The sequence below is a fragment of the Hippocampus comes genome, unplaced genomic scaffold (genome assembly GCF_001891065.2).
Source record: "Hippocampus comes isolate QL1 unplaced genomic scaffold, H_comes_QL1_v1.1 scaffold156, whole genome shotgun sequence".
Taxonomy (NCBI): Eukaryota; Metazoa; Chordata; class Actinopteri; order Syngnathiformes; family Syngnathidae; genus Hippocampus; species Hippocampus comes.
Genome location: NW_017805744.1, coordinates 2,008,636 through 2,025,949, shown reverse-complemented (window position 1 = coordinate 2,025,949; position 17,314 = coordinate 2,008,636). Strand labels below are relative to the sequence as shown.

The following is a 17,314-nucleotide window of genomic DNA, read 5'->3' as shown; positions in this document are numbered from 1 at the left end:
AGCGGCAGAAATAGCGGCCAATCCGCGGACCACGGCGTGTTGGCCGGCCTGGCTGGGTCAGCTGGTGCTCCTTGCGGCGGCGATATTGCCGGCGTCAACTATTTCGAGTCGCTAAATTCAGTTTAAATTCATCTCTCCTTTTATTATTTATAATTTTATCTGTGGTTTTGTTGTTCTTGCTTTGATTGTAAGGTGTCCTTGAGTGTTTTGAAAGGCGCTTATAAATGTAATGTATTATTATTATTATTATTATTATTATTCCGATCGAGGTGAATCTCATTATAACAGCTACAGGGCACTGTGGCCTAATGGTTTGGGCCGTGTGCCTCACAGTTGTGAGGATCGGTGTTCGAATTCAGCTCTGACCTTCCGTGTGAAGTTTGCCATTTTCGCAGCGCTTGCGTGGGCTTTCCTCCTACATTCCAACAATGTGCGCATGTGTGAATGTGAGTGTGAATGCTTGTTTGTCTTGAAGTGCCCTGCAATTAACTGGTAACCAGTCCAGGGTGCATCAGTTCAGATCGGCTCTCGTTCACCATCTTTGATGGACAGATGCTTGTCACAACCTCATCACATTTCTTTTCGCATAGTACAACTTTCTATTCATTCATACACACACGTAATTTTATGGTTAGCGATATTCTGTCCTCTTGCTCAGCTTCATCGCTGGATGTGGTCAGAACCGGATTTTTGTCCCAGTGTGCTAAGCACTTTTCATACTTGTGTGCTTCTTACCTGCCTGACTTGCACGTACAGTGTGCGTGTGTGCGTGTCTGCCTGTTATTTTTACTGACAAGCATTGGATTGTTGTGTTCTTGGCGTCCCTGCTTGAGTGCTCTCCTTTGCATGGACTGCCATGTGTCACTGGTCTTGTTCTTTGCGTACCTGCTCAATGTGATACGTGCAATAATGGTGTCTCGAACTTTGGAACCCTCGTGTACACGGCAACAGTGTTTACTTGAACTTTTACGCTTGGCTGGAACGGCTGATTGTATTTACTTGCTCATCTGTGCAACTTTGAAACCAGGAAAATTGAAAGATAATACTTGTGCACTGTGGCCAACTTCTAGTTCAAGAGTCACAAGTGGAAATATTTCCTGTTTGTTGCTTGGAGGGAGCAGAAGCATTCACTTGTGGAACGACTGGACAATACTTCTCTCTTTTTTTGAGAAGTTCAAGATGAATTTATACAAACTCTTCTTATTCACATTATTTGTGATCTTTGTGTGGCAGTCACCTTACAATGCATCTGTATTATTGACTAAAATTCAAATTTTTGATGCATTAAATGACACAGATAACGATTGAATGTACATGGATAGGGATTTGAATATTATTATATTACTGGTGTCTTTACGTTGCTAAATCGAATAGTTTTGGATCACACACACATATACAGTACATCTACATACATATATATCTATATAAAAAGTGGTTAAGATGGCACGACTGTTTTATGTGTTGTGTTGTATTATTTAGTCATTTTATATTAAGTGTTCTTTTGATGGTGGCGTGGGCACACACCCGCAGCGGCTGCGGCTCCTCTTGTTGTCTGTTGTCTGTTTAAGAGGGAGGAAATTTCATCTGTGCTGTACAGCACATTTGACAATAAAGTTATACTTGATACACACACACACACACACACACACACACACACTGATGATGAGCTTTCTGCATGAAAGCTCATCATCAAGCATATTATGAAACATTTGCTTTATGTTTGCATTCCACCGCACAAATACAATGCAAATTTGATACATGTAAATAATTTGTGTATTAATAACCATGTAGGCATCCTTGCAATCTGAGTCATCTAAACATTCAATGACATTTCATATCCATCATAGAAAACCGCACGGGCTATTATGTAACCACTACAGCATCATTCACGTGTGATTTATTCAGGCCTCTTTGCTGTGGATGGATTGAGGCCATAGGTCGAAGAACCCGTTTAAAAATAAGAAAAGAAAACATAGCAGGAATAGCTTTGCTGATACCCTGTATTAGACAGACGGGATTATAGTAGTCATTAAAGAGATAAATAGTAATTGAATCAAAAACTTTGACTTATGTATGCACACAGTATTTCAAAGTTGACAACTACCCCTTATGACTGGAGGCTGAAGCACTGGACACAAAACAACATCATCTTTGAATGAAGTTTTTGAATATTTGTGAAATGAAATGTGACTTTGTGCTGTGAAAGGGTTCATCAAATCAACAAAGCTAATGCTTGCCTGAAGACTTAAACTGTTTGGTAGGTTCACACTATATCTGACAACACCTCATCATTAAACATTCTGAAAGATGTCCTGTAATAATGTCACAGATAAATCATGGCCTCTACGATGTAAATCGTGGATCTTCATCAGTGAGACAGCCTGAGAAAACATTGCGGACGCAATGTAACCCCAACTCTGCTTCAGCCCGACCCTCACTTTGCCCGTTTTCCCGTATGAACCCCCTTTGGGTGAAAAGTGAATGGTCCAAATGAAACTACAGTTTGTCTGAATCTATTTGAATATTCATTCATTCATTCATTTTCCGAACCGCTTTATCCTCACTCGGGTCGCGGGGGGGTGCTGGAGCATCTCCCAGCTGTCTCCGGGCAGTAGGCGGGGGAACATCCTGAACCGGGTACCAACCAATCACAGGGCACACAGAAACGAACAACCACACTCACACCTCGGGACAATTTAGAGTGTCCAATCAGTCTGTCATGCATGTTTTTGGAATGTGGGAGGAAACTGGAGTACCCAGAGAAAACCCACACAGGCCCGGGGAGAACATACAAACTCCACACAGGGAGGCCGGAGCTGGGATTGAACCCGGTACCTCTGCACTGTGAGGTCGACGCGCTGTTTGAATATTTAGATGTGAAAACGCTTGCTTGAGGTCTTCCGCCACAGAGGCTATGTTCTTGGCAGTCAATCAAAGCTCTCAATGGTGCTCTTTTATAACACGTTAACGTGGTGACCGTCTCCCCAAAAGCGGGGGTCGCATCCCGTGTGGAGGAATCAGCTGCAGCAAACGCTTTTTGTTTCACTCGACAATTAAACATTCTACGTGACAGTTTAATGATTCTGTTTGTGTCCCACTGCGGTGCTTCTTTCATGCTGTTGGATCTGGCTATCCAACAGCATTCGGTGTCTCTTCCATGTGATACAGCAGTTCTAACACATACCTCGATTCTTCTAAATTTCATTAAGATTCCCGTTCTTACGATCATATAGTCAGGTTTTTAAAGCCTAGTAATTTATACTATACATAGCACTGTATGTGTATATAGGAGAAACCATTTACTCCTTTGGAGGGTGCTCTTTCATGTACCAGGACAGTATTTAAATTGACTTCACATCTGACCATGGGTCAGTCTTTTATACACTGAATTCTAATATACAGTCGAATATTATTTTTGTCATTATTTTTTGCTCTACAATAGATGTTTCATTGTGTTCTGTGGGTGTCTGTTCTTATCTAGGGCGAGGCACAAAAATGAGCAAACATGGGCAACATCAGTGTGTGCCACGTGTGGGGAAACAAAAAGATGATTGAATTATGAGCTGGGTCCCTCTTGTATTCTTGTGGAAAGAGAACAACATTGTTTGTTTGGCTAGTAGAGATGGGTGGAAGGAGGGCTGCACAAACAATGCTTTCTGGCACGTGGAGGTTATTGTGTTAGTGGAGAAAGTACCAGCATCTTGACAGAGAAGGCCATAATACACATATTAGTTTAACAAAATAGAAAATTCTGTCTATACATAGCCAGCTCGGCAAGGGGAAAAAAGGCTAATTACGTATGTCTAGTTAGAAAAAGCGTGGTGGCTTTTGCTGAAGTCACTCAGAAAACTGAGCCCAAGTCAGACATCTATATCAGAAAACTCATTAATTACTGTTCTTTGCTTTTCTTTTAATGAAGATGTGTTGCCTAGTCCTATGCTGCTGTTCTTGAATCATCGATGCCAATCGATTCTGAGTGCCATTGTTTAGAAGTTTGGACCTACAAAGATTTGCTGCTTGATCCAACCATTTACTAAGATCTGCTTGTCAGACGAATTGACACACGTTGTTCATTCTCCTTGAGGGTGTAGCTGGCGTAGGACTTTCATGAGACTGAGCCCGGTGAATTCTGTCTTGTGACAAATGACCAAGCAAACTAGTGATGTGACCAAGAAAATGAATTTTGATAACATACTGTGTCTGGTAGATAGACAACATTTTATTTCAGCTGTGAAATTTGGAAATTTCATATTTTTGTTGTCTGTAAAACAAGGTGAATCCCACGAACGAGACACAAACAAAATCCGTTAAAAAAAAAAAAAAATATATATATAAAGAAAAGGAAGAGATCTACATCTCATCAAGTACTTATGTGTACTGTACTTATAAAAATATATATATATATATATATATATATATATATATATATATATAAACAAAAGTGCACCCACAAAATATAAACAGAGATCGCTAGTCACAAGGAGCCAAGAAACACAAAAAGCGCTTGCAAAGGCAAGGTAACAGTAAATCCGAGAATATAAACGAAATGACAAGAGTCCAATCCCACGAAACATCTCAAAAGCAAGATCAAGAGACAAAATAATATCAACTCTTACAAGCGAGAGACTCGAGAGCAAAAACGATAATGATGAGGTAGAGAGGTCAAGAAAACAACACTTGAGCATGAGCAGCAAACAAGGTCAATGATCTGACAGAGACTCACCAAAAAGGGGAGGCCTTAAATACATGGACTAACTGATGAAACATTGGCAGCAGGTGTGCAAGATGGAGGGAAGACCCTACTCTGCCACCTGCTGGAGACACACAAGAACAGAATCATGACACAAGGACAGACGGGAAAAGTTAATTTTCCAAAGCACTCGAAATGAAGATGATTGTCAGACAACTGTCATGTATTCACCGTGATATGCAAATTCTTCAAAATATAATTTTTATCATGTGAAAAGTATTCAACGGCCCTGTAGGAATTTGTGCATCAAACGTTAAGAGCCTCGGTGCTGTACACAATTAATGGTATGACAGGAGTTTCATCTCTCATTCATTACTATTTCATTTTCGCCATCATTTTGGTTTTCAGCACTTGCCTTCCTTTGGGCAAAAGCTGGGGTACACCTTGAACTGGTCGCCTATCTATTGCAGGACACATATCAGTCTCACTCACATTCTTACCAAAGTCTTTAAAAGCCTGGTAGGATATCCCAAACCTTAAAATGTAAAATCAAAGAGGAGTCATTAGTTTAAGAAGGGATGATGGCATTTGAATTTTCTTCCTGTACACGGGTAGCAATAGTAAGTGGTCCTATAACTTGCACCTTGGCCAAACACATAGTATTTTTTTTAAAGGGACAAACAATGTAAACAATCCACATAGCCAGCAGTTTTTCCAGCTGTCAACGCATTCAGTCCCCTCAGAAGTAACCGCAGATGATTATTGTCTGCATTTACCCATGGGAACGCAGCCATTTCTTCATCCTCATGTCGCAGGTGACAACCAGTCAGCTCCACAGGTCTGCAGGGAAGTCTGCTGGAGTCTGTGGGAATGGACTCAGTGTTTGCAAGAGCTAGCGGGGCACACAAAAATCCCCATCTGAAAAACTCACACATGCTGGGGTGTGCTCGAATGAGAACGCGTGGCCGACGGCACGCAAACAAACACAAGTAAGCCCACAACCTCACATTCACACACAGAGAGCACGGGCCCCTCCAGGCTTCGTCGCAGATGTTTGTGACACGGGTCACACAGCTGCATGTCCAACTGGAACACGATGAGAAAAGCAGGGAAATTAAGGGGATATTGCACACAAACTGGATGGACGGCAAGATTGGCCGTGTCTCATCAAATGATGCCAGACCATGTGTATTAAATTTCCTTTTATCTCAAGAGGAGAAAAAAAATAATAAATAACTTTCAAATAATTTCCTTGACTTTCTATTAGAATTCACGTCCATTAAGATTTAAATATAAGTTTGCTGCAAGATGACACCAATATGCATTTCCTGCATTTCCTCTTTGAAGCGTGTATATGATTGGCTAGTGAATGTCATGTTTATGACAAAATTCACGACTTTGGAATGCAAATTGGCTGTTTATTTCCAGCACTAGTTACTGCTGCAGCCTTGACAACCAAAGCCACAATGTTTGCCTCGCTGAGTGATTTCTGATTCGAATCCAACCTGGAATCACCCACGTGGCTCAGACACTGCCATTTATGTCATTATGGGTAACACTGGCAATGTATAGCCTGCCATTTATGAAGGCGGAGTTATGGTCATGAACGGAATCAGTGACGTTGTAGTAAACATCAAATCTGCAAAGATTTGGGCTGGACATGTGCTTTGCGACTCAATCGGGTCTACGCAAAGTATGGCCCTGTGGCCACATTTGGCCTGCCCACAGTCTGACTGGCCCATCATGGTGACCATGAAGTCAAAGTCAAATGTAAAATAAGTTTTACTTTTATTTTGAAAATTTTAAGTGCACACGTACGAACCCTAGTACAAGCGAGGAGGCGAGCAAGAGCTACGACTTGTCTGCAGTGTTGCCGACTTAGCAACTTTTTGGCTGTGTTTAGACACCCACGCCCAAAAAAAGATACTATACTGACAAAAAATTTGGAGTGATATTTACACAAAACAAAGAATAATGTTTTCAATCAGTTTTCACCCAATAAATTTGAGTGACTTTTTTAAATACACTAATACTATGCAAGTGAAATTTACTCCAAAACTCTCCTGGTAAAATTTAACTTCTATACGTTCGGGGTGACAAAAAAAGTAAAAATGACTCACATTTGTTTCAGTGTGGCTAAATTGGCGAGCGATCGTAATGTAAACCATATTCTTATTTCCTGCATGGTGCAGGGAAGAGGGCCAAGAAGATTTGGCCTGATAATGTTGCACCACAGTTTCATGTACAATCCTTATTGGATGTATTGTATTACAAGTCATCACTGCATCATTACACATTATACATCACTGTCAATAATATTTCACCTCCCACTTACAGTACGTCTATATTTGGCACTCCTGACTATGAAGCGCTGTTATGTGTTGGCAGTTGTTGCACAAAATGAACGTTATAAATTTTAAAGTTGAAAGAAAAGATTTAATTTTAATGACTGCTTATAATTGTGGATTTGCTAATGACATCAATAAATACCACATGCAAAATGTAGGAATTTATTCAAATAAGACAACTTGCTGTTTTCTAAATACGTTAAAAATAATATAGAAAAAATTGATGTTGTCTCGCGACAAGCATTTCAATTTCTCTCCTGTCCCCATTGAAAAATTAATTGCCCACCCGTGGTCTCAATCATTCTTTTCTAGATTGTGGCATTTCTATTTTTGAGTATCACAAGCAATTTGTGCTGGCGGTCAGTACAGTATGTACCCATCAGTGTCCTCATTCCACAGCCGAAAGACGCTCCAGTTAGACGTATACACGCAACCTCACCGAGTCCCGACAGCTGAAGTCTACAGTATGCTGAAGGAAAAGAGAAAGATGAATGCGGCCAGGTGGTTCTGACCCAGCTAACAATTTGTTCTGGGACTTGATCCAGCAGTGCCTTCATCGTAGATGCCATGCAAACTGTTTTTGTTTTGTGTTGTTTTTTTTTGCTCAATCACTCACTCAATTGAATCCAGTTTGCTTAATTTTTCGTTGCTGCATTATTTTTAATATTGTTTTGTTATGTTGAATTTATTTGTGTCAGCAAGGTGCATATGCTTAGGCAGTTGAGACAGAGAGAGAGAGAGAGAGAGAGAGAGAGAGAGAGGGGGGGGGGATAAACCCCTTGTGGCGGCTGGGAGCCAATAGGCGATGGAAGGTATACTTCCGCGTCCAGCGCATGTGTAAGTTGATGGGGGGAAGAGAGCGAGAGAGAGTAAGAGAGGAGTGGGAGGCGAGAGAGAGAGAGAGAGAGAGAGGGGGGGAGGGAGGGGGGGGGGGATAAACCCCTTTTCTGTTAATCAGGATTCACACTCATTGTTGATTGAAAATTACTCTAAAAAAACTATCGTTGTCAGATGGGATAACAGAGTGGGATGAAGGTGTTACAGAATGGTCCAATGTCCAGTGGCCAGATATTTATCTTTATTTAGTGTAGAAACCTCGTGTTTACAGTAGAGAGACAACTGTGAGCCCTGCTTGGGCCATTCGTCAACAGACAGGAGAACCACATCCTGACAGCTAATTCTGCTTGCATGGCAGGGTGAGCAGCATAGCCTGCCAGTCTAGTCCGCTAATTTGTTTTGTTGCTTCTTGTATTTTAGAAAAGGAAACTAAGAAAATTGTCAAATTGTCGTGACGATGATTTTGGTGGGACCACAAATTAGGGCTACTTTTGAGTTGCGGAGGTGTTCGAGGATGCCCAGAGACAAATGGCTTTGGTAAACATCACAAATAGTACAGCTCATGAATTAAGAGCTTATGTTTCATGAAGTCGGTGTGCACCAATGCTCATAGCTGAATGAGTGAACTACCAGTTACTAGCTCGCACTAGAAGCGAACACGTTGGCATTATTCCACAATTCCTGACTACTTACTCATTATTAGATGATGTTTGGATCGATGCATATAAAGTACTGCTCTTCCTTTCAATGGCAGAAGGTACAATCTAACCATGGAACCAACATTCATACAACTGAATAAATCATGGCTTTCTTTGACTATTTTGCTTTATTTTCAGTTAAATAGGTCAAGATTTCAAGCCGAGTAGAGGCGCATCTGTGTCTAAATGGAGAGAAATCATCATTATTTTAGACTTCATACTTTTTGTGACCTGCGAGATTTTTTAATGTTAACTGGGGCACCTTGGTTCAATAAAAGGCTGAGAAATACTTACCGAAGGTTACAATGTCAGTGACACAGACAATATTTATCATCATTTATCATTGTAAAATATTTTAAGACATGATTTTGTTTTTTCACAAACCCATTCCATGTTGGGGCTTTGCCTCAACATTGTGGTACTCTATATGGAGACGAATCACATCTGGATAACGGGTTGAGATGTGCCACTTTCATACTAAATGCCACTTGTGGTCAAAGCTTTGCATAATTTAATTATTTCAACATGTGACCTTTGAGTGAAGAGTATTGGCATGATATGTAATAGCAGGCTGTGGCCTTTTGTGGTTTGTCATAGATGTGAAATATTAATTGACCGGACTGCCGAGCATGGCAACCAACAAACAGCAATAACAGAAGAAATAGAAGCCAAAATATTAATAAGTAAAACTTTTTTTGCTACAGAAGACCATAAACTGTTATTTAAAAGAATTAATAAAAGGGGAGCTGCTTCAGTGATGTCAGACAACACCTCTTTGCTCGTGGTTGTGGAGCAGGGCACATTATTGGAGTGCCAGTGCAAGCATTGTACGCACAGTTATGACGGCATGCCCAAAGATGTTGGCTCTCCTCAATTGCCCCGTTGTGCCATTGTGGGAACAAACAGCAGTGAAAGGGGTCCTGCCTGACTTGGAGGCCACCATGGGACAGCGTCAAACACGTCTCTCTGATGCTAATTTACCTCAACGTTCATCAGTATGTGCCCTCCACCTGGCTGAACCGTCCCATAGATTTGGCTGTCACTTGCAGCACTTCTGCTATCATGACCGACCTTTTAGCTACTCGCCTCCTTACTCACCAAGTCTGTTCAAGAGGCCAGATCGGCGGTAAGTTGTGAGGTGGATCATTGGTGGAAGTGTGTCGAGTAGACGGTTGTTGATGGACAGTTTATGAGGATACAGATATGAGTTTTTATTGCAGTGTAACATATGTTCAAGTTCAGACTATTTTGGATCGGTGCTGTTTTACGGTTGATTTATAGTGTGCAAAAATACAGAGTATAGCAGCTAATGATGTGGTTTAGCCAGGTATTGCAGACTTGGGATGTGTGATTCGGACTTCCTTGACATTCTGACTTAACATTCATTGGCTATACTCCACTTTAGTGCTCCCTTCAGACAGCCTTTGGCAAGCCTCGAGGCTCTCTGTACCCAAACACGCAAAGCGCGTTGCTGCTTGTTCTCATACAGGTGGAAATGGAAAAGAGATGCTTTTTCAAAAAGCTTTCTACTGTGAATGTTGATGACTTTTTGTTTTCTGCAGTGTGCAACGCTGTGCATGCTTTTTTTTTCTGGCTAAAAAGTGCTCCTCTCGCTGGGAAACCGGTTGTCATGGTTCCACTCAAGTTGTCTTCAGCTCATGGTGAAGATGAATCACAGTGTTATACAACCTAGCTGGCTATAGCACAGGACTCATTTCATGGAAAACGCGGCCCATCATTGCAAGCTTTTGAAAAGATTTGCACACGGCAAACATAGAACGGCTGTGAAGTTTTCCACAGAAGTACGAGGGAATTTATCTGGCAGTGTCATAAGTTAACAAACACACTTATCCAATTGAAACACTTCTGAATGTGTATGTTTTTGTCCTTCAGCTGAATTTGGCAAATTGGGAATAGCTTAACAGTATGAAGATGTTTCATGGATTCTGTACTTTGTTGTATGTGTATCTTTAACCAACGAGAGGAAACTGATATGACAACCTATCCTCTCCCAAATCAGGCTACAGTAGCAGGGCTAGATTAGCCCTTCATTCCATGAACAGAACTTGATATTAAAGCTGAAAGCTGTACTCTCACAGATGTAGGCCATTGGGGCCCTATAAGACAGTAAGTGGGCTCTCTATAACCACACGAGCCCAACAAGAGTGAGCCCTCACACTCCACTTGTCTGTATTGCAGTCTTTTTTTTTCTGCTACTAATGTGGCATGGGAAATCCATGCATTGAGGAACGTGTTTCATTTTGCAGAGCTTCATTAGATGAGGGTTAGTTGTTTGGGAACAATGGGCATCATACAAAAACTTCCTAAACTAAACAATGCAGAAGCAATAAATCAAAAGACAGGTACAATTGGGCACGCAATGTGATATACACAGGCACACGTTCAAAGTGTAGGTGAGAACAAGATGTGTTGCACAATATTTGTCAGCACACTATGTGCGGGGGAACCCTGGAGGAGTGAGCAACAGGTGTGTTTTGTTGTGGGTAACATGCACCAGTAAATTGTTTTTGACACTGTGCATGACGTTTGGTAATATTGCAACACTCGAAATAATATGATGTCTAAAGGTCACGCATGATTGACTGATTCCTCCTCTATTTCACTTGACCTGTAACTCCTAAATGCAAGTACCATTTAGCTGGTCTGCAAAAAAGAGTCATTTCATTCAATAAAACAAACAGAAAAATATGGAGAAGCACCTCCTGGAAAAGCCGGAAGTTTTTAATTTTGGATTCCCGAAAAGCCTCATGGAAAATTCCGTTGCCCCTCATCTCACCACTGTCTGCATATTGCGAATAGCCTGTTGTAATATAACATGTGGCCACTAGAGGCCCATAAAGTGCAGACACACTGAGAGGAGGAAATTCACCTCGCGACAGAATGGAAAAGTACCTTCACGTTGCACTTGGTGGTGCAGTACTGTACATTCTGTTACAAACAAGTTTGGGATGATAAACTGTAGGTGTGAACTGGGGAGTTCATGAGACTCGTCATTTTATGTCAACAACAAAAGACATTTCAGTCCCGTGTTGGCTGATCCAAATTAAAATCTGATGATTACAATTCTGAATTGCAAAGAGTGTGCATATTAATGAAGAAACAAAATCTAATTGTGAATTGTTTGATAAAGATCAATTTATGTCAATCCATCATTAAAATTGCATATGCACAAGGAACTAAATAAATTAATCTAATGTGGTATGGATACCAATAGTGATATGTGTGCTCTCTCAAGTGACCCAAGTACAGTTTAGTTGTAGTTAACTTTTAAGTGCAATGCAGCTGCACATTTTTACACATTTTAATGTACAGTGTCTATGTGCATATCTTATGTGCATTATGTTTTAGTGTAATCTTTATTTAAGTACAATTGTTTTATTTTCCTACACTCAAGCATCCTGTTAATGTTCAAACTAATGTTATAATACCTTAAAATATTACCAAATACTGTAGAGATAAAACATCTGACCCATTTTTCATACTGTAAATATTTGGGCCTACTATTACCGTTTTAATGCTGTTATGAGGGTAGTAATGGAGGCCCAACTATTTTTCTTGAGGTGGTAAAATGTTTTCAAAACACTGAACTAAGCAAACGTAGGCTGACTGCTATAGCGGGTAATATATGTGTTGATATTTATTTAGAAATACCATCAGGATGTTTTTTTTTTTTTTGGTATGAGATCTTATATGCAACTGTCTCCACAAGTCTGCGTTTACCAAGATATTAATGCTTAACCTTTATTGAGACCGTCAGTCAACAAATCGTATGCCTTTGTACGTGTCATTGAAAACTATGCATAATTATTATTTTTGTTAGAGACAAATACTTTCCATCCATATCCTTATTTGAGTAAAACCGTATGTCTTTTTTCCTTCCCCACTTTTTATGTAAACGATAACATGGGGTTTATTTACTACTTGCACGTGTTTTTAAATCAAAGATCGAATTGCTGCAGAGTGAACTGCATCACCCCAAAACTGGAGCGATCAGCTAATTTGACTAAAATATGCCTGCGTCATATGTCGTCACGGCCCTGGGTGTTTATATATCGCTCGGTGGCAGAAAATAGCACAGCCCAACAGACAGTCGCTTAGCACAGAAGCGAAGCTCAAACAATCTCGACACCGCACTTGCCCTCCTAGGTAGTGTGCATCGACGGAACCAAACGGATTTACATATTTTAGTGGACAGGGACGACTCGCAAACGTGGCGAGAAGCATTTTCCAAACTAGTCTGGCCCTGACCATGAGCACGGAGATGTTCGCTAAAACGTCAATGGAGGTGGCCGTCTACCAGCTGCACAACTTCTCGATATCTTTCTTCTCCTCTCTACTCGGAGGAGATGTCGTGTCGGTCAAGCTTGACAACAGGTAAACATCATCCCGATGCACGACGCACAGTCATGTTAGAATGCGGTGACCATGAAGAACATTTTCATGCGTTTGAAGCAGGCCTCGTGCCACAAAAAACCAACAATATCACCCGCAAATTGTCGAAAATCTCAGCAATATTCTTGTATACCATTTTTTTGATATTTGGTGACAAAAAATGCTGCAAAGTGGGCCGCGGTATGTGACCGTTGCATAACAGTTAATGAAAGAAGCCAACCGCCCAACATGCTTTCTGTTGTCGGAAGTGTTTTCTTGGCCATTTATTGTGCCATAACGCCCTGTGCATTTAGGAAACGCACTGAAAAAAAATTGTTGTTTTCATATGAGGCTACTATTGTGTGGTTTTCCAAGTTAATGGTTTCTTTGTTTTGTGTCTCTCCTGCAGTGCCTCTGGTGCTAGCGTGGTGGCTATTGACAACAAGATAGAGCAGGCTATGGTAAGCTTGCGGCAAATAAAAACACTCACACACATGCAGGGAAGAAAAAAAAAGAAAAAAAAGCACAAGTGCTTCTGTTACATAATGTTTAAATTTGCTTACCTTGATCTTGTATAACAGTACTCGGCAAGGCAAGACCGTTTTATTTAGAAAGCACGTTTCGTACTCAATGTGCTCTACTCAATGTGCTTTACACAAGCAAAGACACAACACCTCCAAGCATTTACAAACAACAGTAAATGACGTTTAGAAGCAAAGCAAAGAAAACAAAAGTAGCTCAGATTTACGAGAATGTACCTTGACCCCATTTAAACACATTAGCAGAAAAGATTTGATGAAAAACATTTTAAAGCAAAAAAATAAAAGTAGATTTCCAAAATATATAAACAAAAAAATGTTTAGAGGACTCTAAACAAAGATAGGGAAAAAAAAAACCGTTTTTAACCTGAATTTAAAAGCAGTTACTCTGCTACTACTTCTGTATGGAAAGTTTAACCTACTCAAACTGCCCCAAAATGTATAGTGCATGCATGAGTTGTTTTGTTTTGATCATGTGAGTTAACAAAAAAATGTCATCTTAAGTTGCTTTTGTGCAAGATAAATTTCCTTTTTTTAATTATTTAAAAAACATTTACCCTTTATCCAGGTAGGGTAAGTGAGAACATACTTTCATTTGCAATTCCAACCAGGTTGCAGACAGCAGAGTAAAATTTATTATTTGCACGATGGGAAAAGCTTAATCATATTGTCATTTATCATCATTGTTTCCACATGCCACAAAATACACGTGATGACGCTGCAGATAGTCACGAACAACATGAACTGATCCACCTCTCTCCCCCGGACATTGTAGGACCTGGTCAAGAACCACCTCATGTACGCCGTGCGAGAGGAAGTGGAGATCCTCAAAGAACAGATCAAGGAACTGGCGGAAAAGAACAACCAGCTTGAGAGGGAAAACTACCTGCTGAAGAACCTGGCCAGTCCGGAGCAGCTGGAAAAGTTCCAGTCTCGAATCCCGACGGATGTTCTCCTCCCACTGGACAATCAGGGCGTGCAGGTGATGTCGGAGCAGCAGACCTGTAGCCACAACACTGGATCTGCTGTGTAAGTGGCTCTGCCTTGGGGCGGGCAGAGCCACTGTCCCTTTTCAGCAATGGACCTCCATGTTTTTTTGCGCTACAGAATTTCTGCCGCTGAAAAAACTGTCATGGCAATGAGGGCATGGCGTTGTGGCCGCGTATGCCCAATGGGAAAAAACACTTGACTCTGATAAGCACAAAAGTTCCAACCGGCGCTGCGTCAGGATTGTCCTCTGATCCCGTCCATCTCTGCGCCATAGTGTCTTCTCGCAGACACTGAGCGCAAACAATCAAGAGCAGGCCCACTGGACACAATTAAGCGCTTGCTTTCAGATGGAGGGTTACCAGCAGCTGTCCTTTCGCTCTCGATTGGGCTGGTCCTGCCGGTGCTACATTGGAACGTGTGAGCATAAGTGAGGCTACTTCCTGTCGGCCCGCCAAACGATGTTTCGACAAGCGGTGAGCCCCCAGCTCGTGGATGAGTTTGAGATCTAAATGCAAGTTTCAAGGATTCCCAGCTCCACATTAACAAGGACTTCCGTGTATTGCGTGTTGATGTGCATTAACAAAAAACAATCAACAGGATGAGCACAGGTGAAGCTTAGAGCAGTATAATCGAGCTGGTGAACTGATTCATATACTGTACTGATTCGTAATCTGTTGTATTGTCTGCAGTTGGGGCTTGCTGCTCATGGGGGGAATTCATCCTGCCATATTCCGTTTGTTTGTTGTTGTTTTATTTTTGACAAAATCAGTTGTTTTGTAAAATAAATGCTCTTCTGAGGTTGTTTTCCTGACACTGAAGGCGTAACAAGCACCATCCCGGGGTGAACAAGCAAGCGGTGGACGATATTTCAGATGATTGCACCTGCTGTTGTTGTTACCCCAAATGCCATTTAAAAAACAATGGCATGACAACAGTGCCTGTATGTAGTGCATGAGAGAACCGGATTTCTATTTCAAGTTCTGCTGATTGTTGTGTTTGAACTACCAAAGACATTTTTTTTTAAAACTCCCAACAGCAGAAAGAAGAGCCGGCAACCAGGACCATGTGTTAAAACTTCACAGGAGAAGTCAGTCTTGCTTTCAGTTAGTTCTCAAAGTTTGTGTTTTGTAAAAATAACGGTATTGTTGCTGTAAAGTATCCAGAGAACATTTGTTTGCTACCCTCTTTGGATACAACTGCACATTTGCAATAAACCTTATGTTTACATAATGCAATCAGTCGCTGTCTTTTCTCTTAATTTGACCTATGTTGTTGGTACCAGCATTTATTTTAGATATGAATGGATGGTTATCAGATTTGAATTGTGTGTATGGTCCACAGTGTATTGTTTAAAATTGTATTCTACTCCTACGTCGCAGCATTGTTAAACTAACTTCAGATGCCTCCTACCCTACGACCATTGAGCGCACTTCTATAGCCATCCATTTTCTGAGCCGCTTCTCTTCATGAGGGTCAGGGGCGTGCTGGATCCTATCTCGGTGTACACAATGAAAAAGCGAGGTTTCACACCCATACGGTCAGCCGCGTGGGAGTGTGGGATATGTTACTCTTTTTAGCACAAAGGTCAATCCCCTCTCTTGGACTTCATATATGATATGGGAGCCCATTAGCCTAATGAAATTATTCACTGACTCCATATCCAATTGACAGTGAACTGATAAATTGAATGCAGCTGATCAGTTTCCCTATCTTCACTTGCACTGTTGTTCAAATTACAGTCTTGCATGTGTATTTAAAAAGAACATACCAGGGAAATTGAAAAATATAAACATGCTGACTTCATTTTGTGCAGCCGAGCCCGTGAAATCAATCTGCACAACATTTCGGTGACAATCACAGTGCCTGCCCAGGCAAAACAAACCGTGCATTCCTGGTCGTAGAAGCTCCATCGTGACATGTTTGGAAAATGATGTGGATTTGTAAACAGCTTTGTGAGCCACCAGTGTGTCTGGCAATAAAAAGCATGTGATGTGTAAAATGCAGGCTAGTGACGCACCAGGCCATGAGGCTCCTACTTGAGACAAATGTTTTCATTGAAACGAAAATGCGTTTTGCTCTAAAAAACTTCACACAGACACATCTCACAATCTGAAGGAGTTAAGTCTTGGTGAAAACAATCTCCAGAACCAATTATTGTTTCCAGTGTGAGAACCCGGGTGGCCACTAATGACAGTGAAGTAATGCTGATTCCAGGAGATCGGAATCGTACTCGTTTGTCCTAGTAGCATTTTCCCTCAGACATATTGGCAGCCAGTCAGTGCAGCCCATGAGTAACTTGATATGTTGTGTCTTTCCTACACAAGACTGTCGTCCATGCAGAGAGGCTTGACAGCAGACTTTGACAAAAAGAACTTCCACTGATTGAAATGCACGCAAGTGAACACAATGTCCTTATGTTTCTTCTCCTGAGTGAAACTTATATTGTGCCACAATTAATGAGTCCAGATCTTTTATTTCATAAGCGACCGGATGGATTTTTTTTTTCAAAAAGAGCAAACAGGAGCAGTTGTTTGTATTGGCGCTTTGCACAAGGCAGCCTTAACCAAGCCGGTCTTTGTAAATCCATTCTTGGATACATTCTGTGTGGAAGAGAATCACTACAAATGTGCCTACCTTAAAAGTACATCTCATAACCACATTCTTAGCATCTTTGTAGAAGGTTTGGATATATGCCAATGTGGAAACATTCAATTTTTGCTAAAAAAAAGAATGACAAGGCATTTATTTTCCTTTTAGTCCACCTCATTATTATTTTGCCAGAGTCTATCCGTCCATCTATCCATTTTTTAATTTGCTTCT

The 17,314-nt window shown here is 41.0% G+C and overlaps 1 protein-coding gene across 4 annotated transcripts in view; it reads left to right on the top strand.

The window, feature by feature from the left end:
- The window catches only part of tsc22d3 (TSC22 domain family, member 3), a 39,005-nt gene extending 23,281 nt beyond the window's left edge, over nucleotides 1–15,724 (top strand). For 2 of the 4 annotated variants that reach the window (XM_019884128.1, XM_019884127.1), the window contains exons 3-4: nucleotides 13,375–13,426; nucleotides 14,280–15,724. In XM_019884128.1, the coding sequence (XP_019739687.1) occupies nucleotides 13,375–13,426; nucleotides 14,280–14,537 (310 nt within the window). In that variant the 3' untranslated portion in view covers nucleotides 14,538–15,724. Of the gene's footprint in view, nucleotides 1–9,415; nucleotides 9,700–12,644; nucleotides 12,969–13,374; nucleotides 13,427–14,279 lie in introns of those variants that run through there. The other 2 variants (XM_019884129.1, XM_019884130.1) reach the window with 2 other exon arrangements.
- Nucleotides 15,725–17,314: the final 1,590 nt, after the last annotated feature.